The sequence below is a fragment of the Camarhynchus parvulus genome, chromosome 7, assembly GCF_901933205.1.
Source record: "Camarhynchus parvulus chromosome 7, STF_HiC, whole genome shotgun sequence".
NCBI lineage: Eukaryota > Metazoa > Chordata > Aves > Passeriformes > Thraupidae > Camarhynchus > Camarhynchus parvulus.
Window position 1 is genome coordinate 943,090 of NC_044577.1, and position 24,752 is coordinate 967,841.

At 53.3% G+C, this 24,752-nt stretch overlaps 1 protein-coding gene across 1 annotated transcript in view; it reads right to left on the bottom strand.

Moving 5' to 3' along the window:
• Positions 1–24,752, bottom strand: part of SH3BP4 (SH3 domain binding protein 4) — a 35,881-nt gene that overhangs the window by 5,332 nt on the left and 5,797 nt on the right. Inside the window, 3 exon segments of the mRNA XM_030952668.1 lie at positions 2,779–3,341; positions 3,344–5,140; positions 7,991–8,190. Coding sequence (XP_030808528.1) covers positions 2,779–3,341; positions 3,344–5,140; positions 7,991–8,111 — 2,481 coding nt within the window. The 5' untranslated portion in view covers positions 8,112–8,190.

Sequence of the window (24,752 nt, forward strand, 5' to 3'; positions counted from 1 at the left end):
TGGCTCATCATCCTCTCCAGGATACAGGTCAGGTTTTGACCCAAAAAAGTTGTCTCTGTGCAAGTGTTCCCCAAAATAACCCTTGTCTGGGCACCAAACATCTCTCTCTCTCACTGCTTTGGCTGTCACCACTTCCAAAATCATCTCGCATGTTTAAAATACACACTCTCAGCCTTAAATACTGATTTTTTTTTCTTTTACCTCATAAAGTCTTGCACTGCCTCCATGGGGAGTGATGCCCAGCTGGATCTCAGCATGCTGAGGGTGGTGAGACCCCCTTGGCACTGTTTGCACATCCCTGGAAGTGTCCCAGGCCAGGCTGGATGGGGCTTGGAGCACGCTGGGACAGTGAGAGGTGTCCCTGCCCATGGCAGGGGTTGGAAAGGGATGGGCTTTAAGGTCCTTTCCAACCCAAAGCTGTGGACACCCCGACCTGCAGGACTTTAGGACAGCTGCAGCCCCCCAGCAGCTCTCTGAGGCCTGCACACACCAGGGACAAGCAGGAGCCAGGCAGCAGCACATGGATACCTGGATACCGAGAGTCAGAGCAAACAAAACAATGGGAGGGGAAAAAAAAATATCCCAAGCTCATCTCCTGTGTGACCTTTACAAGCTGCCTGGAGAAGAACAAGCTCAGAGTTTCCTCTGCTCAGCTCCCTGCTGCCGTGCCAGGGGCCGTTCCCAGCAGAGCCGTGTTTTTCCCAACAGCAGAGTCTGTTGGAAGGATGATAAATGAGAGTCTCTCTGACAACCAGGGAGGGGGAAAAGCCGTGTCTCAGGGCACGTCTAACCCTACGGGCCAGGCACCAGGGGCAATGAAATCTTCTTGAATCCATGCCCAGCTTTTTTATCCGAGCCATCCGTGTGCTGCCTGCTTCCGAGGGGCAGGGAGGAGGGAGGCAGAGCTTTCCCTCTCTGCTGAGCAACTCCTGAGCCACATCCCCCCCAGTTACCTTCACACTCCAGCGCTGGTGCCTGATTAGAGAAGTAGTAATTAAAGGTAGATTACTGATTAACCAGTCATCATGACCAGGCTTTTCCTTGCTTGGCTGCTGGTGCATGACTCTGCCACTGGCGCTTTGTGTACTCAACACTGATAATCCTGCTCCTGCTTCTCCCTTCCCAGCCCTTCTGAGGGGAGACAACCAACTTTCAGCTGAAATGGCCACACTGGAGCTTAGTGCAGCTGGCTCCCCTTGCCAGAAAGCCAGTCCATTTGTTACAAATAAAATCAGATTTGAACACAATAAAATCCATTACCGCTCCATTGCCATGCCCTGAAACATCATTATTTTCTTCTTTCAACAGGCTCAATCTAATTTCTCCATAGGCTAAGGAGGATTTGACGGCAGCCAGGGGTTTTGGAGGCAGCATCATGTTCCACCAAGAAGGGAGCTCATCCTTCATCCGCAGGCTCAGCCTCACAGAGAGCAGGATTAGACAAACAAGGAGAATAAAACCTGCCCTGGGACTCTGCTCTCCTGACAGCCACAGGGGAGCAGGATGTTTTCCTGCAGCTCCCAGCCCTCCCCTGGAGTCAGCAGCTCCCTGAGCCTTATCTTTCCCTTTGTCTCCTCCTGAGGATTCTCCATGACCTACAGAGTGCCTGAGATCCCTGAAAACAATGGGGAGAGATAAAAGCAACACCTAGAGGGTTTGCAAACAGGTAAAGCACACAGCTCCGGGAGCATCCAGCAAGAGCAGCACGGATTTCATCCCAACAATCATTGAGCGTGTTGATTAAAGGAGCAAACCCTCCCTTAGGGGGGAAACGGGGGATTTTCCAATCCTGGGTGAGGAAAGGGTCACTGATGGCCAGGAGAACCCTGCAAACAGGAGCAGCGTTGGTGGCACGACCTGAAAGCTGGAAGTCAGAGCTGGAACGTTGCCCCACAGGCCCCAGAGCGGTACCCAGGCACAGGGAACTCTCCAGACAACATTTCCACGAGTAACAACGGATTCCATACTCTTCGTAACACCTTCTACCCAATCCTTAAATTCCCCCCTTCTCCCTAAAAGGAGTGTGGGAACTGAACTCCTCCACTCAGCTCCAGCCCCCTTTTGCCGTAATTTCATTTTGCCAAGCAAGGCTGCCGCTATTCCTTAATCCAATTGACATTTTAAACCATGCTCTTCTCCATAACTCAGTTACTCTGCTCCTGTGGGACAGCACGGAATGGGAGGGAGCTGCAAATCTCTCCCAGACATTTTGCCCTGTATTTTCTTTGGCTCACTTCCTATTAAGTGCTAGAAACTATTGTGGAGATGATATTTGGTGAGGGATTTACTTGCTAATGGCATCCTAGAAATACTGGCAGGCAGCACTCCTCCCAAATTCCTCTCAGGACATGGAGCAAGTCATACATTTCCATCTGTAATGTGTAAAACATCCCAGCTCAGAGGTGTCACTCAAAAAAAAGGCTCCCCATCCCTCAAAGTGTTCCAGGCCAGGTTGGACAGGGCTTGGAGCGACCTGGGACAGTGGAAGGTGTCCCTGCCCATGGCAGGGGGTGGGACTGGATGAGCTTTGAGGTTTCTTTCAACCCAAGCCATGGTGTGATTCTGGAATTCCAAGCACCTCAGCGCATCCCTCATTATAGCTAAATCAAGATCCCACCCACCACAGGGCTGGATTCCCACCTGGCAGTGCCCAGCAGTCCTCAGAAGACCTTCAAGGTGGACTTCAGTCTCTAAATACTGAATTAGGGAACTGGCACCTCTCCTGCTCCTTCTGCAGAGCCAGGAACGAAGCCCCCCTTGGCCAGGCCTCAGACTCACCGTCATCAGCTCCTTCTGGAAGGACTTCCTCTCCTTGTTCTCCACGCTGTTGCAGTCCTCCTTCAGCTTCTCCAGCACGGAGGCCACTCTCTCCGGCTCGCTGTCCAGCTCCGCCCGGCAGAAGAAGCTGAGCGGCAGGTTCAGGTAGCCCAGGGCGTCGGCGAAGGAGCGCCAGCTGCTGAGGTTCTCCATCAGCAGAGTCCTCACCGAGGCGTAGATGTAGGTCAGGAACTTGCAGGGCCTCAGGATCTGCTCCAGCAGCAGGCTGGTGGTGAGGTCCGGCCCGGAGAAGTAGCTGGGTTTGACCTTCCCCACCACCAGCACGTTTTTGGTGTGCACAAGGCCGACCTTGCCCTGGTAGTAGCCGATGTACCACTCCTTGGTCCACAGCTGCCCTTTCAACCTGATCTTCTCCTCACTGAGGAGGGCGATGACGTCTCCCTTCTTGTACTCCAGCAAGTAGTGGTTCTTGCTCTGCCTCACCACCGTCTTCAGCAGCTTCCCGTACTTGAGGCTCAACACCGGCCGGTCCTGAAAAACCGGATACTTGGCGGTGGCAGCCAGGGGGAGAGGATGATCTTCCCCACCTCGCTCTTCTTCAGGAACCGCCTCTGCCCCGTGGGTTTGATGGCGCTCTTTGGCGGCGGCTGCGGCGTCTGGACGCAGAACTGGGTGAGGATGGCATCCTGGTCATCCTTGACCTGTATCCTCAGCGTGAAGTCCGACAGCTCGTTGGGGTCGTGGGAGGAGATGGGGAAGATGAGGCGGCTGACCTTGCCCAGCTTCATCTGGAAGCCCCGCACGATCTTGGCCTGCTCGCTGGCCTTCACCTCGTAGTTGGTCATGTTGGAGAACATGCAGAGCTTGAGGTCCTGGGGCCGGGACAGGGAGAACTGGTGCTTCCCCCAGAGCTGCAGGGCGACGGGAGCCGGGCTGTGGCACTGCCTGGTGACCTCGTTGACCAGCAGGGTCTTGGGGGCGCATTCGTGGCCGAACATGGCCACCACGGTCTTGAAGGAAGGGTGGATGTGCTTGGGGCCGTAGACACCCACCGTGATCTTCTTGCTGATGTAATCCCATACGGTGTAAGGGTAGAGGATGTTCTGGCCCTGTGCCACGGCCGCGATGTACATGCAGGGCTCCAGGTTCTCCAGCTGCACCTGGATGGTGTCCCCGTAGGAATAGCTCAGCTGCATGGGCGTGTAGGGCCCCTCCTTCATATCGCTGCGCAGGCACTGCAGCCCCACCAGGCTCTTGCTCACCGCGTCGCTCTTGACCTCCGCCGACACCTTCATCTCCAGGATGATGAAGGTCTTCACCTCCATGTTGCTGAGCTTGATCTGCAGCACGGGGCTGATGGTGCTGCACTTGTCGCTGTTGAGCTCCAGCGGCGGGTCCAGCATGGCCTTCATGGAGATCTGCTGCGTCTCGCCGGGGCACACGTGGCCCTCGGGCACGTGGATGCTGATGTTGGTGTCCGGCAGCTGCACGGCCCCGCCGGAGCTGTCCAGCTTGCACACGATGTTGGTCTCCACCGGCTGCGTCTGACCCCAGCCGGGATTCTGGCCAAGCAAATCCAAGTCGTGGCAAGACCGAGCCAGCTTCCTGTGGTTCAGCCACGCTGTCCTAAAATCCTCCCTGCTCTGGAACTGCTCAGGGGTGGGAGACTTCAAACCGCTGAAGAAACCCGACGATGCCGGTGCGTCTGACTTGGCCTGGAGGACAGACAGCTCGGACAAGCTGTAGGAGCGTTTGCTTCGGAAGAAGGGGTTGTCCCTCCTCACAGGCTGCTCCACATCCAGCCTGTTTGTGGAGGGAAACTCATCAAAAAGGTTCCCCAGGCTGCTGTTGGCAGCTGAAGTGGGGAGAGCCGCCACGGGAGCCGCCGTGTCGAAGAGCAACAAATCCACGGCCACACTGGAGTCAGACTCCTTGTCTGAGCCGGGCGCCGCTTGCGAATTCCCATTCAGGAACGGGTTGGTGTGCACTCCGTTCAGGAAGGGGTTGTTGTGGTAGGATTTGGCAGAGTTTCTCTTCCCTTCAGCCCACTCCCCGAGCAGGTCCAGCTCCTTGACGCCCTCGTCGGGGCTCTCCAGCAGGCCGTCGATGACGCCGCTGTCGGTGAGGGAAGAGTTGCGGTGGCTGATGGGCTGCACGTAGGAGGAGGGGATGTAGCCCATCTCCGTGGTGTTGTGGGCGTACCACCACTCCCCTCCCGACGTGTCCAGCACGTACAGGTGGTCCCCCTTGGAGAACTTCAAGGTGGTGAAGTTGGTGGGGCAGTAGTCCTTGATTGCCACCACTTCCTTGGCGTTCCCGAAGGACGTGGGGTTGTCCACCAGCAAGGCACTGGGAGAAGGCACTGCAGAGGCAAGGAGGAGACAGCAGCGTGAGAGAGGCTCAGCAGAGCCACTGCTGACTTGGAAGCTATTATTCCAAGTCACCATTCCATGCTGTTTTAAGTGATGAAGGTGCTTTTGGGATCACTGAATCATTAATGTTGGAAAAGGCCTCCAGGACTATCGAGTCCAACCATTAACCCAGTACTGCCAGGTCCACCACTAATCCATGTCCCCAAGTGCCACATCTATGTGTTTTCTGAACACTTGCAAGTCCATTGATTCCCTGGGCAACCTCTCAAGCCTGCAGGTATTTTTCTCCATAATTTTTTTCAAGAAAACTCCACTATTTCTGGCACATTCACACCTCTCTTCCCTAAAGGGTTCATCCAAACCCGAGATAACTCTCCCTACAGGCTAAAAACCCTCTTGCTCTGCTGTAACCCCTCTCCTGCACATCTGAAACATGCCCAGAGAAGCTGTGGCTGCCCCTGAATCCCTGGAAGTGTTCCAGGCCAGGCTGGATGGAGCTTGGAGTAAACCTGGGCTAGTGGAAGGTGTCCCTGCTTTCAGGTCCCTCCCAAATCAAACCATTCTGTGGTTCTGAAGGTTACCCAGGTTGAATCCTCACAGAATCCCACCCCTCCTTCCCACACTGCTGTTCTGGTCCTGGCAGCATCTCCAACCTCTCCTGCAGAAGTGCCAGTGGAAAAGTTTTCTGCCAGAGGATCCCAATTTACATCCAGGCTGGGCTGAGCCTACACTGCCACCCTATTTATTGGCTTTGCTCTCATTTTCAGGACGTGCTTCTGTAAAAAGCACTAAAGCCACGCTGCAGATGATGTTCCATCAATGGTTAAATGTGGTTGCTGCCTCCCCAGAGAGTCTGAGGAAAACAAGGAAAGCTGGATTTTAACCAGCAGGGAGCTTCAAGGGAACTGGGACAGCACCTGCTTCAACAGAGGTCTGTGGGAGGAAAAGGGAGTTTAGAAAACACAGGAAGCCCTTAAAATCCCAGGGACAAAGGGATGGGAGCTCAGAATGCACATCCCTGCAGTCCGCACTCGCAGGCTGGCAGCACTTCTCACCCACAATAAAAAGGGAAGACACAGCTGAGCAAAGAGAAGCTTTTAAATATAGCCTAGGGGGTTGAGTATTCCAAGGAGAAGAGTTTTGTACACATCCCAAACAGCTCATCTGCCAGCAGGCAAAGTTGTGGGGGCACTCATCCAGTGGCAAACTGCACAGAAACTCCAAACTGGAATTCTTCTGGCAGCCTGCTAGGTTGGAAGCTGCTGTAAACTTAGCCATGCTGCAGGATGGAGCATTTTTGGTGCCAGATCAGACAGGCAAAGTGGCTGTTCCCTTGTCCCTCCAGTTGGGCATGCAGGGGTTAACAGGGATGTGCTGAAACCCCTCGGAGAAGAGGAGCAATCCCTGGTTTTGCATTAAAACCCATCTAATTTGCAGCCAGCGTTTGATGTTCAGGTGCTACACCTGCAAAAAACAATCTCCTTTGTGCCTGTTTACTCTCAAGGCCCTCAAAGCTCTCCAGCTTCCACCTGCAGCTTTTCCTTGGGATGCTCTCCTGCCAGGGGAGCAGCAATTCCCCTCCCACCTGACCAGGGCTTTTATGCTGGGTAACACGGCGTAAAAGGAAAACACAGCAGGGGAAAAAAAAAAAGCAATAAAAGATGGGGAAAAAAAACCCAAAGGGTTATTGGACGAGCAAAAGGATTATTGGAGGAGCAACCTGCAGGCTCCCAGCGCTGGGGAGAGGGAAACACTTTTGTCACCACCTTGTTGGTGTCACCAAGCCCTCCCAGGGGATGGGGATGGGCCTGGAATGAGGAAAGAGGGGATGCCCAGGCACCTTCTGAGCCCTCCCAGGGGATGGGGATGACCTGGGATGAGGAAAAGGGGGATGCCCAGGCACCTTTGGAGCCCTCCCAGGGGTGGGGATGACCTGGGATGAGGAAAAGGGGGATGCCCAGGCACATTTGGAGCCCTCCCAGGGGATGGGATTGCCCTGAAATGAGGAGGGGGATGATTCCCAGGCACCTTCTGAGCCCTCCCAGGGGATGGGGATGACCTGGGATGAGGAAAAGGGGGATGCCCAGACACCTTTTGAGCCTTCCCAGGAGTGAGGATGGGCCTGGAGTGATGAGGGGGGGATGCCCAGGCACCTTTTGAGCCCTCCCAGGGGTGAGGATAGGTCTGGAATGAGGAGGGGATGATGCCCAGGCACCTTTCCAGCCCTCCCAAGGGTAGAGATGGACCTGGAATGAGGAAAGAGGGGATGCTCAGGCACCTTCTGAGCCCTTCTAGGGGGTGGGGATGGGCCTGGAATGAGAGGGGGGGATGCCCAAGCACCGTTCCAGCCCTCCCAGAGTGTGGGGATGGGCCTGGAGTGATGAGGGGAGGATACCCAGGCACCTTTTGAACCCTTCTAGGGGCTGGGGATGGCCTGGAATGAGGAAGGGGGCGATGCCCAGGCACCTTTGGAGCCCTCCCAGAGGGTTGGGATTGCTCTGGATGAGGAAGGGGATGATGCCCAGGCACCTTTTGAGCCCTTCTAGGGGGTGGGGATGGCCTGGAGTGAGCAGGGGGGGATGCCCAGGCATCTTTTGAGCCTTCCCAGGGGTGAGGATGGGCCTGGAGTGAAGATGGGGTGATACTAAGAAACCTTTGGAGGCCTCCCAGGGGTTGGGATTGCCCTGGAGTGAGGAGGGGGGGATGCCCAGGCACATTTAGACCCCTCTCAGGCACTGGGGATGGCCTGGAATGAGGAAGGGGGTGATGCCCAGGCACCTTTGGAGCCCTCAAAGGGGATGGGATTGCCCTGCATGAGGAAGGGGACGATTCCCAGGCACCTTTGACGTCGCAGAGGGCGCTCTCCGCCGCGAAGGCCTCGCCCAGGTCGATGAGGGCGCCCTCGGAGCGGCAGCGCGGGAGCCCGCCCGAGTTGGCCGCCCGGATCCTCTGCGCCGCCATCTCCGCTGCCGGCGGGCACTACGTGGCCATGGCCCCTCTGCCGGCGATGGGGAGCCCGCTGTCACCTCGGGGAACCGGCCTGGGGGACACAGACAGAGGCCAGGCCGTCAGAAAGGTACCCCACGGCACCCAGACGCTGATCCCCTGGGACTGGCTCTTCCCACTCGCTCTCCCCTCACCCGGCCAACCCGGCCAACCAAGCATCCCTTCCTGCACTGAATATGATTAAAATAAAGGAAAATTGTAAGGAAAAATAATTTTTTTTTCCAGAAGCACTTGCAGAACCCCTGTGGGGTTCTGGCATGGGGATGGGGACCTCGGTGTCACCTCGGGGAACCAGCCTGGGGGACACAGACAGAGGCCAGGCTGGCAGAAAGGTACCCCACGGCACCCAGACGCTGATCCCGATACAGGAGAGCCTGTCCTGCTCTCCTTAACCCATCCTGGAACACAACCTGGATGCTGCCAGGGACCACAGCACTGCCTAGAAACCCCTGGGCAGCCTGGTCCTGTGCCATGATGGACACAAGCAGCCCTCTGGCCTTTAGGAGATTTTTGGGACTGTAAATTGGTCCTTCTCCCCGTTTCCCAAGCATCGGCAGGTTGCTGTAACACAATTCTAAAAGCACCAAGCACCAGGCTGCTGTGGGAGCACAAAGACCCACAGGACTGGGCTTTTTCCCTGTTCATATCCCTCTCTCCCTCTTCAGCATCTCCTTGGATGGGGACTGGCTCTTCCCACTCGCTCTCCCCTCACCCGACCAACCAGGCACAGCAGCATCCCTTCTTGCACTGAATACGATTAAAATAAAGGAAAAAAATAAGGAAAAATAAATTTTTCCCTCTTTTTTTCCCCAGAAGCACCTTCAGAAACCCTTCCAGACCTCCTGTGGAAGAGCAGCTCGATCAGCCCAGTGGAGCTGAGAGGAAAAGGAGCCCGTTCCCACAGGACACTCCGACCACCAACGTGGTGGCTGATGCAAGCATGGGCAAGAGCTCCCCTGACGTCACCCGTGTCCTCTGGAGCTGGGACAGGGGCCAGATGGGCCAGGACAAGCAGGGGAGGCTGAAGGCATGGCTGGAGCACAGCCTGAGCCATGAGTTGCTACTCCAGGTTTGCACCAGGGAGCAGGAATGCTGTCCGGCATAGCTGGGATCATCTTGGAAAATTCTGGATTCAGCCCCTGCCTCCTGCTCCCTCAGAGCTGCCACAAAACTCCAGCACGTCCTAACCATAAAAGTTTTAATTAGAAGTTATATCCAAATCCCTTGTTTTACAAAGGGATTTTCATCCACTCCTAATGCTGCTCTTCCCCATCTCCCATCCAAATTTTTTTTTTCTTTTCCTCCCTCTGCTTGAAAATGAAATCCAACAGAAAATAACAGCCAGACCCAAATTCCTTAGGTGAGAAATACAGAGCTGATGTCTCCTCAGGCACTGTGAGGGGGGAGCAGCAATTCCTGAAGGATTTGGTGCCCTTTTCTGGAATGCAGCAAGAGGAAATTTGCAGAGGGGAGAGCCTGAGCAGGAGATACTCCAGCCTGCTCGAAATGCTTCCCAAGCCATCCCCAGGGCGGTATGCCAGGAATGTGGCTGGCTGGAAGGCATGCACAGAGCCAGAAAAGGGAAGGGAGAAGTTGTGTGCAAACATTTCCCCTCCTGTCCGGGTCCTGCTGGGAGCAATCCAAAGGGAGAAGGGTTTGGCAGGGAATAAATACAGGGAAACCAGGCTTTGAGTCAAGGCTGAGCTTATCACAGCTGGGACAGGTAAGAGAGGGAACCAGGGGCAGGCCAAAGGAATAAGCAGGAATAAGCAGGAATAACCTCCAGCAGGAAGCAGGGAAGGGAGGAAGGATGCTCCCCTTGGCTGGCACCACTCACCATCCACCCAGTTCCACCCATTAATGCCATTTGGGATTGCATCTTTTCTAGGCGGTGTGGAAAGAGCCCAGCCTCCCTCTAGAGACCCCACACCTCGCTGATTTTGGCGATTCTTATTTAAAAAACAAAATAAAATCAAACCGCTGCGGCGTCCCAAAATTCCCCCCCTGCTTGGGCAGCACCGCGCAAAATAGGAAAAAAAACCCAAGTGTAAGCCACGAATATGTTTTGAAACACCTGCATCAAATGAATTTTATATCAATTATGGCAGCTACAGCCCTGGCAGCTCTCACTGACGGATCCACAAGGCTGGAATCTGCAGGGATGCTCCCCCCCCAACCTCTATTTATATAAGGAGATGGGAAACTTCCTGCTAAAGGCCACTGCCAGATGTGGCTGTGCGGAGAAACAGCTGGAAAAATCCCCTCTGCATGGAACCCTGAGGCCTCCAAAGGCAGTGGGAATCTACACACAAACGAGGGATAATGGAAAGCTATTTCCTGTCCTGGCAGCAGCATCTTGGGTCTGTCTGTCCCTCCTGGATGCAGGGATGCACAAACACATTGAAGGATGGGGGCCAGTTCCCCCCCAGGGCTTGGTTTGGGATGTTTTGGAGCTGAGGATGGACCCAAAATATTTCTGAATGTAGAGGTCACCAGCAAAGCTTCAAATCCGGGCTGTGTGAGGATAAAAGGGATAAGTGGGGGGGGAAACAAAGGGTGGAAGGGGCAAGAATTGTTTAGAAATCGCCGAGACAATGGCCTGCAGACTCCTCTGGAAGCGCTTTAAATTTAGCCTGGGGTTAAATATAGAGCAGGGGAAAAACCCAGCCCCATCTGTTTATACCCAAAGCCACAGACAGCATCCGAAATGAATGGTGGGGGGGAAGGAAACCAGTGGGCGACCAGAGCACACGCTGACAGCGCCAGCAGCTCCTCAAAGGCACCCACACCTGCTGTTCACGCTGGTTTTCTCCCTCCTGTGAGGGACACAGAATGCTGCAGGGGCAAATCCAGCCCTACGAGGCAGGGGGACCTGCTGCCTGCATCAGGGCCCCACAGAGGTGACATTTTTCTTGCCCAAATCCTAAGCAGGCTTTGCTGGCGAGCAGATTTCCACGGGTGCATCCTCACAGCTTCCTGGCATGGATGGTGCTGCCCCTGGGTTGAAGCTTCACTGGGGAGTGCCCAGCACCCTCTGGGGGAAGAACCTTTTCCTAAAATCCAACCTGAACATCCCCGACACAGCTCCAGCTGCTCCCTCAGGTCCCCCCCCAGGCACGGAGCAGCAGCAGGTCTGGGGCTGGCGACGGTGTCACATCTTACTAAAAATACCACACTTACTAAAACTCCGCCCAAAACGAAACCAAACTTTTCCTGCAGCGCTTGAACACGCAGCTGCGGCACTTCCTGGCATGCAGAAGGTTAAAAACAACTGCATTTTGAAAAAAATGTCTGGTACAACTTATCCCAGAAATCCAACTCTGCAGGCCCAGGGGAGCCCCCCAAGACCCCCTGGCACAGCAGAGCTCCATCATTCCTGATGGGATTATGGGATGGACACACCCATAATGGACACACACCACGGGCACCCAGCCATGCTAGACAGGGAAAAATCCTGGGAAAAAAAGCCCAAACCCACGTCCTGGAGCAAAGAAATGCAATAATAAAACCACAGGAACACCCAAAAGCGCACAGCCCGAGGGTGGGAGGGAAGCAGGATCTGCTGCTGGCCAAGGGAAGGTCTTCTCCAACAAGCACTGATGTGGTTCAGGTGGGAGAGGAGCCCAGGAATCTGGGCTGATAAGAGGCAGGGCTGGGTGGTACCAAGCACCAGCAGGGCTGGAGCCAGGTCCTTGCAGGGGCAGCCAAGGAGCTGCCAGCAGCAAAGGGAGCTGTGCACATCCCTGCCCATCCCACATTCCCAAATCTCCCTCTTGGAATGGAGCTGCAGGGTCCATGGGAAGCACAAGGAACAGGAGGCACCATGACACAAGACTGGTCAACTCTGCCATAACTACCACCCTGTTTTCCCTGGAAAATCCATTGAAAGCCTCTCAAGACTGTGGTGCAAGCTCAAGAGAAATCTCTCACCCTGCCCTTGGCCACAAATTGAAATTTGGGAAAAAAAAAACCCAAAAAAAGGAGCTTCCAATCGCTTCCAATCAATTTCTCATCATCCTCTCCCCACAGCAGAGCCAAGATCAACTCCGGGCACTTGCTGCTTTATGGCTTTTAATTTGCTTTTTCTTTCTCCAAAGTCGAGCTCCTCTGGCTCTCCTACAAACACAGAAGTGTTTTTGGAGGTTTCTTTTAAAAACAGTCGGCTTTGCTTGCATATGAGCAAATTTAAACTTTTCCCAGGGAGGAATTCATGTCCCAGAGCCACTGCGCTCCCCACAACACTTGTCCCACACCGTGAATTTACTGCAAATGTTGCTTTTATCAGTCACAAAACCCCCAGTAACTCAAATCCATGGGGGCAGACGCAGAAAAGGGGAGATCAGATCAGATCTGATCCCTTCCACACCCTGGGGACATCCCAGCCCTGAGGGAGATGCTCAGGGAGTGCTAGATAACACCAACCCACTGCAAGGTGCAATGGCCCTACAAAAGAAGCTGTAAAAAGCCCCAGAATGACCAAAACTTCCAAATTTTAGCGAACAATCTGATTTAGGGACTTGGTTTTGCCCTGTGAGTCCTTCACCTTCAAGATCTCCCTCATGGCTATGACACAACACAGCTCTCTCCACATATTTCCCCCCAGTGGAAGAGGATCCCATGGAAAAGGAATTCCCACCTTTTCCCGTGCTTGTACTGACAGATACCTTCAGGCAGGTGAAAAAAAGCACAATGTCCTTGAAACTGGCAAGGTAAATCCAATTTAAACATCAGCACAGCCCCACCCAGGTCCCCTGCAGCCACCTGCAAGGCTGGGGTGGCTTTGGAAGCAGCTGGTGGCAAGGAACAGACTGATGATGCCCTTGTGGCTCATCTCCTGGTGATCCAGGTCTCTTCCATGAGCCTTGCTGGAGGGGATAGGTGGGGAAGAGCTGTCTGCTGCTGAGATTTTCCCCTCAGAAGGTTGGCCCAAGCATTCTCCAAGTGTGATTCCAGCAGTGCCCGGTGATTCCTGACCCCGCTGCCTCTCCCTTATCTCCTCCTCCCTCACCGCTTGCGTTTGCCAAGCCAACGCTTTCATCTTCCAAAGAAAAGAAAAGAAAAAAAAAAAAAACCACCTGAGCCAAGCAGAGATAAAACCACCCCTAAAGACAACACCAAACACCAGCTCTTTGTAGCAGGAAGAACAGCCTGGTGTGAACTCACACGTCCGTCCCAGCGCGAGCCCGCCAGGAGCTGCCAGGAACACAACACACGGCTCCTTTAGTCCCTTCCACAGCAAACAAGAAGGGACTTGTGGAAGCACCGGGACCTCCCAGCCCTCCTGCAGCAGCCTCACGTCCCAGGGCTTCGCTTTGGAGCCCATTCCCAGCGTGTGATGTGGGAATGGCTGCACCCAAGCCATGCCACGCCGTGCCCTCTGCTCCCCATGGAAAAAATCCTGCCCTGGAGCTCCGGCTTGGCTCAGCTCCTGCTGCCAGGCAAGGGCAAGCCAAGCTGGATGGAGAAGGGAGGGGAATGAGCCCAAACACTCAGTTTGGGCTGAGTGTGTGCTGGTGGTGCCTGGTGTCCATCACAGCCTCCCTGTCATCCTTCACAGGCAAAGCAGCAAGGATGGGAGGAGCTTCATTTTATAGCAGCCACTCTGGAGCACGAGGAATCTCCCCCTGGATATCCATCCCCAGCTGCATGAGACTCAAATATAAATTAGTCTTGAGGGTGGGAAAAGGGAGTTTTCCCTGCAGGACCTCCTGCTGCAGCCCAGCACTGATGCCATGGCACAGGAAGGTCCTGGAGATGCAGGAACCACCCTCGGGCATCCACAGCCACCTCAAAGCCCACCCCAAATCCCTGGAAATGGTGCTGGCGTGGCAGAGGTTTAAAGAACCCCTAAAGGAAGGTGCTGCACAGGGCAGGAACACCTGTGAGGTTCACAGGGACACAAAAAAAGCTTTTCCTGGCACAACAGCCCAGGTCCTCCTGCTCCACAGCGACAAAACCACGACACGCACGCCCGTCCTGATAACACAGGGAAGGAAAGAAAGCCGGACCTGCTTCCATGGTCTCAACACTGACACGGGCTGCAAGGCCAGCCACTCCCTCTGGGATTCCCAAAAACAACCAAGGCAGAGGGATGTCACCAGTGGAGATGGTCTTTGGTGCAAGGGATGCTGGTGGAACGCCAGCACGGAGAGCGTGGCGCTCCCAAGAGCAGATTCCTTGCATTCCACAGAGCCAGGTAAAATCCCAGAGGTGCTGGCTGCCCAAACATCTCTGGTGAGGCTGTGAGATCAAAGGTGACCTCAGTGGGGACTGTTCTGCAGCCTCACCTGGACCTCTTGCCCAGGGGAAGGGCTGGGAGGCAATGGGAAACTCATCTCCACCAGGAGCAGAATCCCATCTGATGTCCACCAGCCCTCATGTCAGAAGAGGGAGAGTTCAGTCCTGGTCTGCCCCTGCTGTGTGCTCAATGTTCTTCCAAGAGAAGAGAAAAAAACACTTCCTAACTCAGGCAGGGCACTCCCAAAGGTGTTCTGGCTTTTTATCTGGATGGATGCTCCTCTGGCAGGGCAAGGAGTTTAATCCAGACAAGTCCCATGGGCACCAACAAAACCACGGAAACCCAAAGTCACATCCAGTGCTGCGCTCCCTGAGGAGTTAAACACAAAAGCCATAAACTCAAACTTTAAAACCCTTGGATGGAACAGGAGTCCAGGAGAGAAGTGTCCTCCTCCAAGCCCTCACAGCCCCTCCAAAGTCCTTCACAAGCCCAAGAGTTTGGCCAAAAGCCAAAGGAAGGCTGTCCCTGAAGGATGCTTAGGGCCAAAAGAATGGACCAAACGTCTCTCAAACAGGGAAACTCAGATTTGAGCTGCATCAGGAAACAGCCCAAGCTCACACAGGCAATCAGTGGTGGAGGAGAAGTGAAACCCAGATCTCCAGAGCCACAAAAAGACACTTTTAAAGAAAAGACCCTGCCAGAATCACCAGGACAATGCACACAGACACCATGGTCACCCAGGAGATCCTAGGCCAACATCCACAAAGCAGAATAAGGAAAACCATGGAAGTCAAAATTAGGGGAAACAGCTTCCCACCTCTGAGGGTGCTGCAAGAACCATCTCATGGCCACCCAAAGGGGCCACTCAGCCCCTCCTCCTCATCTCAAACCAACCAGATCCACAGAGGTTGAAGGCAAAAGGCACTAACTGAGAAAATCCTGGAGCAGCTCCCTATCTTCCCACCCTCCAGCCGCAGTCCCTGCAGCTTCCCCTTTCCTGGGATAATTTGGATGCTAATTTGGCCATCAAGAGCTGTCAAAACCCAAAGTCCCTGAACTGCTGAGCTTCCCCCCAGGAGGAGATGATGACAGGGCTTTAACTGCATGGACACTTCAGAGCCCTGTCCCCATCACCCTTCAGCGGCTCTGCCCTTGCCTGGCGCAGAGGAGCTGCTGCAGCGCCACGTGCTCTCCTGGCTCCTGGCTGGAAAACCAGCCCCACCAGCGTGACCAGAGAAGGGCAGGCACAGGAAAGTCACCCACGCTGCTGGCTGGACAGGCTGCCACCACAGCTGGTGCAGGGAGGGCAGCACAAAGCTCCAGAGATGAGCTGCAGACCACCAGAGGGATGAGGCAGCTCCCAGCAGGGCAGCACAGACAACTCCATGCTGCTCTCCCAGCCCAAGCACTCCACCAAGACTGATCCATCTCCAGGTATCCTCAGTCAGGAGGTCCATTTCTGGGGGAATTTTGGTCCCAGCTTGCCACCTGGACACCAAGCAATGATGAATGAAACCTCTCTGGATTCCAAGCTGGGGCAAAACCACCCCCTTGGTTTAATTTTCTAGCACACCTTCCTGATTAATCCATCAGTGATCTGCTGCTGGATTACAGGACACCCTCAGCTATGCTGAAAATGCTGACAGGAGCCAAAAACCTTCCTTTCTTTCCTCTCTTTGAGCAGAAACAAACAGAATCAGCACATTGCAAAGAATTCCCTCAAAACAGCGGGGTTTTTTTAAGCTCCTCTTTGGTAAACATTCCCCAAACCAGATTGCCAGGGATACCTGGGTTTAAGCAGCTTAACCCTTTGCTGGAGTGGATGGGAGAGGAAAGAGGGGGGTTGGTTGCTTCATGGGATGCTCCATGCTGGACCCAACCTCACAACCCAGGGATTTCCATGTCAGAAAGAGGGCAGGGATACCTGGAGAGCAAACTCCCAGGTGATGATGCAAGGATGCGGGGTCTGATCAGAGAATCATGGAATGGTTTGGCTTGGATAGGACCTTAAAGTTTGTCTCATGGGCAGGGACACATTTTACTAGCCCAGGTTGCTCCAAGCTCCATCCAACCTGGCCTTGGGCATTTCCAGGGATCCAGGGCCAGCCACAGCTGCTCTGGGCAGTGCCAGGGTCTTGCCACCCTCATAGGGAAGAATTTCTTCTTAATATCTGATCTAAACCAACCAGAGCCTGGATTAAGACATCTCAGGGTTGACCCATCCCAGGATGTGTTCCTGCCTCCATCCAGAGCAGGCTTTGGACACCACACCCATTCCATGGACACAGAGACCACCTGGCTCATTTTGGGTGGTTTTCAGCACCTAAAATGCTGAAAACCACCTAAAGCCCTCACTTTAATTCAGCTTAGAGCCTCTCCAGGGGTGGGAATGAGCTTTCCAGGTGCAGACACCTCCCTGTGCCAGCCAGGAGGGTGCCTGAGATGCACCAGAGCCGGCTGCTGTTTATGCAACGCGGGAGCAAACGCCGCGCCTGCTCGTTTAATTAATTACCCCGAAATTAAAGCCCAGCAGACTGCACAGAGACTCCCTGCAACCTGCAAATTAACTCAGCCTGGGGCTGAGTGAGGTCAGACAGCATCCAAGCAGTGGCTCCAAGCGTTTTCCACAGCATCAAGGGGAAAAAACCCCAAAACAACACCACGCACCCCCACCTGTCAGAGCTGCAGGGTTTTGTTGTTTCGGTCTGGCCAGCTTAAGAGCTGCCCAGTCCCATCACCGTGGGTCAGATGGCTGATAAGAAACCAATTTCATCACTTTTTTAAGCCCCAAATGTTTATGGGCAGGCTTTATCTGCAAACAAAGACGCGGACTTTGAGCCGCAGCTTTGCGTCGGTTTGAGAACAGGCGAGGCCGTGCCGGGATTAACGCGGTGCCAAAGAGAGCCAAAGTCCCCTCCCTGCAGCCCCCAGCGTGTGTGATGGCAAAGCTGCCTCTCTGGGCCAGGACACAACCCTTGGCACAACATTCTGGGGATAAATGCCCCTCATTTAGCAAGATGCTTTGGCGCGAAAATTGCAATTTCTGCGAATCTGGCAAAAAACCTTTGCTCAAAATGACTCCCCTTGCTGGACGGAGCAGGGTGGAATCTCAAACACATTTTTTTGCAGCATTAGTCACCAGGAAAAATTGAAATGATACCTGAAAGCCATCCTAGAGCCACAGCAGGCTGTTCCCTGCTTTATTTCTTGAGTGCAGCAATTTCTACAGCTCTGCACTGCGCTCGTAAGGACAAGACACCTCCCACGAGTGCATCAGACACAGGAGCATCCCTTAAAAAAGGGACAACTCGAGCCACCACAGAGGGAACATCTCCAGAGGACAAGTTATTCCCCAAGAAGTCACCCCCAGGCAAGGCTGGAAGGGGACAGACCTGCCCTGGCTTCTCCTTGCCCAAGAGGAGCCCCAGAGCCACGCGCTCCGTTCATTCCCGCTGAGATTTCACAGAATCCCAGAAATTCCCACTGAGATTTCGCAGAATCCCAGAAGGGTTTGGATTAGAAGGGACCTTGAAGCCCTTCTTTGCCCATCCATGGGCAAACAAACCTTCCACCAGACCAGGTGGCTCGATTCCCTTCTGTAAAACAGCACAGAGCTAAATTTCGGGGGTTTGGAGCTTGAATGAGGGGTGAAGCGTTATCAGCTGTGATAAGGGGTGGTTTGGGGCCAACCAAGTGCCCAAATTAGAGGAGACAAGACAAAGCCACACAGGGGATACAGCAGAGCCTAAAGCTTGTGCTCTGCCTCTACAAGAACCCCTCTTTTCAAAAAGCAAGGACTAAACTGAGGTTAAAAAGCCCCCCAGGCTCAGCAGGCACATCCCCTGTGAGCAGCACAAAACCCCCTCCATTTGTGGGTTCCCGTGGAGAACAACTTCATCCCCACCACCAGCCCTGCTCTGAGGCTGCTCTGACAAGCTCAGAGATGAGTTTTTCATTTCCAGACCCAAAACGTGGGGCTGCAAGCAGCAGGCTCCTGCCTGGAGAAGGCAAATCCATGGCACCTCCACCGACCTGCCCAGACAACACCTCCTGCTCTCAGCACCATCAACATCCCAGATTTTATTTTTTTTCCTCTGTCAGGATCGAGCTTTTCCACATCTCATCGTTGATCACAGCCAGCAGATGTTGGTGCCTGTAATGGGACAGCACTGACTGAAAGCCACCCTGAGGAAAAGAAGACCTGGAATTCCAGGGAATGGGAGATGGTTTATAAGGGCCTGGAGGGACAAGACAAGGGGGAATGGCTTTAAACTGACAGAGATGGGATACTGGGGAGGAATTCCTCCCCATGAGGGTGAGGAAGCCCTGGCAGAGGTTGCCCAGGGAAGCTGTGGCTGCCCCTGGATCCCTGGAAGTGCATCCAAGGCCAGGCTGGATGGGGCTTGGAGAACCTGGGATAATGCAAAGTGTCCCTGCCCAGGAATGAGGTGAGCTTTTAGGTCCCTTCCAAGCCAAACCACTCCCTGATTGCAAGCAGGACACAGCAAGAGCTTTCCAGGAGCTGAGGATGCTCTCCAGCTGATGGCCACATGCAGCCTGCAGGACTCTGCAGGGTCAGGCTGGAATTAGACACGCTCCTGATGAGGAAAAAAAACTCCCTACATATCAAACCAATGCAGATGGACCTTTCTTTTTTTCTTTTTTTTTTTTTTTTTTTAATTAAAACTTGCTTGAAGTGCCACATAAAAGAAGCGAAATCCCAGGCACAGCTGACGCATCAGGAGAGATTTATATTTAGAAGAATGACTTAAGTACTCAATCAACAGAGGAAAAAAAAAATGGGAACTTCTTCAGCAGAAGGAGGAAAGAAAACCTTGAGACAGTCTCCACCACCCATTATTCCTTAGGGCAACACCCACTGGCATTTTAGCCTCCCAACAAGCCCCTTTTGCAGTGAATTCAGCTTTTTTTTTTGGCCCTGTAAACAACATTTACAGCCAGAACACATGATGTGCATCACAAGACAACTGGCACCAGTATTATTTTTAAATACCATCAGCTCTGCTTTTAACGGGAAATGTGTTATTACTCGAGCATAAAACAAATATATTGAGGTGATTAAAAAAAGAAAAAAATAATAAAAAAAAGGAACAAAAAGCCATTCCCAAGTTCCACAGAGCGAAGATTTGAAAAGAGAGATAAAACAGAGCACCACCAGAAAGACATAATTCTTCAAAATCTGCCATTCCTCCTGCTGCATTTATTCATTTGGGAGCTTTCAGTCCAAAAGTCAGAGCCCTGCTTAGCCGGATATCCGATCGTTTGCTGGGCCTCATCCCAAATTTCTCCAGCATTACTCATCTTTTTTTTTTTTTTTTTTGTGCAGGAAGGGGGATGAGGATTTTCTGGTGAAAGGCAAAAGTGAGGCAGAAGTGTTTGCAGCACTGTGGAGCATGGGATTTCCAAGGATAGGCTCAGACCTCTGCTTCCAAATGATTCCCATGCACAGAAGAAGAAAGGGATCAGGGAGATGTTGGGACTGTGCACAGTTTTGGAGCTGAGGATGAGCTGGGAGCTTTCCAGGCAGGAGCACTGAGCGCTGGATGCTCATCCCAAGGGAAGATGCTCTCCATCCTGGCAGCTCCCAGCAGCATCACCAGCACTCCCGCTGGGAATTACCCTGCGTCCCACTTCCATTCCTCAAAGCAGGAATTGCCTGCCCTGTCCCAGAGCAGATAATCCCTCCCTGCCCTCCCCAGGCCAGGGCAGCACCTGATGCAGCATCACCGCTCTGCCATCACGAATCTCTGAAAAATGAGGCCCAACAGCAAAAATTCCCACACTGATTCATTTCCCACCCCCACCAGGAGCCCTTTTGGAATGATTTTAGAGCCCATTTTTGAAGAGATGGGCACCACAACTGCAGGGACCATGGTTTAACCTCCCCACGGAGAAGCGCCATGCCTCAGTTTCCCTGCGCTGTTCTCCAGTGATATCCAAACCCTCCAGGACACACATTCCTCCCTTTTGCCCCAAGGATTCATCTCCACCTGCCCAGCACTCAGGTTCCCACCCCAGCCAGGAGAACCAGCTTCCCTCAGGACGTGGGTAAGGCCAGGCTTTACAACAGAGCCCAGCACAGGGAGCTGGGATGGGGATGGAACAGTCTCAGAGCAGAGAAAGGGTTAAACACTCCCCCTTCCCAAATCCCAGCTCCAGACCCCGCATTCCTCTGTTCCAACAGCCCACAGGGCTTCCCTCTGCTCACTCTTTCCATGCCTGGCCGTGTCCTGGATGTTCTGGATGTTTCAGGAGCTGCAGGGATGTCCCTGGCAGGGCCATGGAATGCTCTGGGCTGGAAACACCTCAAAGCCCACCTCATTCCCATTGCAGGGACACCTCTGCACTGTCCCAGGTTTCTCCAAGCCCCATCCAGCCTCTCCTTGGACAATTCCAGGGATCCAGGAGCAGCCACAAGACCTGCCCACCTTCCCAGGGAACAATTGCCTCCCAATATCCCACCCATCCCTGCCCTCTAAAACTGTGAATTTAAAGCAATTCCCCCTCGCCCTGTCACTCCCTGCCCTTGTCAAACACCTCCCAGGAGCAGGGATGGACGCTCTGGAGAGCACAGCACATCCCATGGGAATCTGGATGAGTCCCTGTGCCCTCCCCCATGCCAGGGGTGGAGCTGCTGCCACCTCATTCCAGGGATCTCAGCAGGTTCTGCAGGAGCCCAGATGGACCATCTGGCTAATTGAGTTAATTAAAGCTTTTTTTTTTTTTTCCAAGCAGCCATTAACTCTCAGGCAGCTCTCCCTGAGGAGCAGGGGCCACAGCTCAGGAGCAGCTCAGGAGAGATGGAAAAAATTACTGGGAAGCACTGAGGGCACCCAGCTGCTCCTCTGCAGCACTGGCTGGCTCCAACCACTCCCAGGGAAAAAAAAAACAGCCCCAAATCCTCCCAAAACTTCACCTATTTGGCAGGATGTGGAGAGCCAGGCAGGGGAGGAGAGCAGCCCATCCCAGAGCATCCTTCCCAGGCAGCTCCTGGAATTCTGGGCTGATCAAGGGCAGCACTGGCAGCACAGGGGGCTCTGCTTTGCTGCCGAGGTAATTGCCACCCTGCACACCTTGCCCATGGTCCATTCCCAAAAAAGCAAGGAAAGCACTTCCAAAGACTCCAGGAAAGCCTTGTTTTCTGGTCTCGCTCCCTGATAAGCGCAGCTGCTTGAAGGAGACACTTTTTAGGAAGCTGGTATCAAAAAAAAAAAAAAAAAAAGACACAAAACACCCCAAAATAACCCATCCCGGTGCTGAGGGTGCCAGGTTTTCCTCCCCTTTCCCCCAAAAAAACCCCACTTGTCCCACCTGAGCAATCCCTGCAGAGGTACCACAGGAGCCTGCAGGCAGCAGCAGCCACAGGGAAGGAGGAGCTGGAGCAAGGGAGGACAAGCTGTGGGATGCACCCCTCCCTTCTCCTCCTTCCTTTTCGTGGGATGCACTTGGGCATCTCCTCTTTCATTTTCTGCTTCCCCTTTTTTGTGGGATTTACTCACACCTCCCCCTTTTGAGGGATACCCTCATCTCCTCATCCTTTTGGGTTTTTTTTTATGGGACACGCTCACACAGCTCCTCTTTTTTTCCAGGACACACCCACACAAACCCTTCTCCTTCTGTGGGATGCACAGCTCTTTTTATCCTGGATCTACCCGCACATCTGCCCCCCTCCAGCTTTTTTTCTGGGATGCACTCATGCATCTCCTCCTCCTTTTTTTGCAGGATGCACTCCCCACCTCCTCCTTTCTCTGGAATGCACCCCTACCTCCTCCTCCTCTTTTTTTTTGCAGGTCTTGCTTTTGTGGGATGGACTCACAGATCTCTTTCTCTCTTTTTTTTTTTTTTGCTTCAGGACACACTCAAGCATCTTTTTTTTTTTTTTCCTACCCCCAAATCTTATCCTTTGCAAGGACCAGTTGCTCCATTGGGAACTATTCTTCAAGGATGCCAACAGCTCAACCTGCCCCAAAAAGCTGGAGCCACACGCAGCCAAAAACCCCCACTGAGGATGCTCGTGGCAAAATAAGCAAGGGAGGGGATTTGGGGCAGAGAGCAGAGCCATTCCCAAGGCTGGCTTTGCTTTCCCTGGGAAATGCTTCCCAGAGCAACCCCACCCCGGGAGCCCTAATCTGATGGCAGCTTTTCAATGGAGCAGCCAGGATGGGGAGGGAGAGAGGCTGGACAGGGGGGGAAAGAAAGCAAGGAAATGCCTCTGAGGTGAGGAGGTTTTTTTTTTCCTCTGGCTGGGGCTTTGCTTTGCTTTGCTTTGTTTGGTTTTGTTTTGCTTTGCTTTGCTCACCCGCCTCCAGCGCTGCCATTTTCCGGAAGCCGGAGGAGCGCAGGCAGAAAAATGGGAAGTTTCTCTTTGTTCAATTTTAGCAGCCCTCTGCTCCGAGGGACCCAGCAGAGCTCCCCCAGCTGCTCTGGGAACGGATGCGAGGCAGGAGCAGGGAGCAGCAGCAGGGAACGAGGCAGGGATTGGGGATTTCACAGCGGAACACGGCTCTCGGTGCCAGGGGTGTGTGTGAGAACGGGGAGGCTCTGGGCTGAACTCCTTGGGGGATCACTGCATCCATCACTCCGCTTCCTGGGGGTTTTTCCTGCTCCCTTTCTCCATGCTTGACCTGTGGAGGTGTTTTCAGATGGGTAACTTGAGCACCTTCCCCCGCCATACCAATAAAACAAGGGATGCTGCACCCAGCCTTGGCCACACTAAGAAATCCAACCAAACCCACTCTTGGACTTACCCCAGATTCATAACTCAGGGTGGGAAACACCCTTGGGATCACAGCTTCCAGCAGCAGTGCCCATGAAACACCTCCTTGCCCTGCTCCTCTCCCAGTGTTCAACCCCAAAGAAGGGCGACCCTCCCATGGGGCAGGGGAGGAAGCAACTGCAGAGAATGAGCAGTGAAAAGGAAAAGGCTTCCAAATCATCATCATCATCACTATTATTATTATTATTATTATTATTATTATTATTATTATTATTATTATTATAGTTTTTCCCATCATTTAACGGGACTGCAAACCAGATGTGCATCATCGTCACCCCTCCAATTTACACAAAAGCAGCCAGATGATGAAAAAATATGAAAAATCACCCAGTCCCAGAAGGGTTTGGGTTAGAAGGGACCTTAAAGGGACATTCCACTGTCCCAGGTTGCTCCAATGTCCAACCTTGTCCACTTCCAGGGATGCAGGGGCAGCCACAGCTTCTCTGGGAAAACTGTGCCAGCACCTCACAGGGAAGAATTCCTTCCTGATATCCCATCTAAACCAACTCTCTTTCGTTTTGAAGAAGCACCAGAGCAACCGCAAAATAAGTAATGGCTGGGCCACCTTCCACCTCTGCATTTTCACCTACAGAGGTTTGAGGCTACCAATTTATTCTCCCAAACTGAAAGAAACTGGGAAATTAGGCAGGAATTGGGAAAGCCCCTGCCCATTGGAAGGGGGTGGAACGGGATGAGCTTTGAGGTCCCCTCCATCCCAAACCAATTCTGGGATCCTGTGATGATCCTGCAAGCAGGAGATGGGATGTGCCAGCTTCCCAGAGCTGCCTTTGGCACAAGCTCTCTCCTGGGTGGAGCAGGAACAGCCACTCGGGTAGGAAAAAGCAGGGACACTTCTCTAGCCCCAGGAATGGGAGAGAGCATGACTCTGCCATTGATATGCCAGCTGGGAATGGGGAATGGGAAATGGGAATGGTAATGGGAATGGGGAATGGGAATGGGAATGAGAATGGCAATGGGAATGGGAAATGGCAATGGGAATGGGGAATGGGAATGGGGAATGGGAAATGGGAATGGCAATGGGAAATGGGAATGGGAATGGGGAATGGGGAATGGGAAATGGGAATGGGAAATGGGAATGGGAAAGGGAATGGGAAATGGCAATGGGAATGGGAATGGGAAATGGAAATGGCAATGGGAAATGGGAATGGCAATGGCAACGGCAATGGGAATGGGAATAGGAATGGGAAATGGGAATGGGAATAGGAATGGGAAAATGGGAAATGGCAATGGGGAATGGGAAATGGGAATGGGAAATGGGAATGGGAATGGCAATGGGAATGGCAATTGGCAATGGGAAATGGGAAATGGGAAATGGGAATGGGAAAATGGGAATGGGAAAATGGGAATGGGAATGGGAATGGGAATGGGAATGGGAATGGGAATAAGAATGGCAATGGGAATGGGAAAATGGGAATGGGAATGGGAATGGGAATAAGAATAGCAATGGGAATGGGAAATGGGAATGGCAATGGGAATGGGGAATGGGAATGGCAATGGGAATGGGAAATGGGAATGGCAATGGGAATGGGAAAATGGGAAT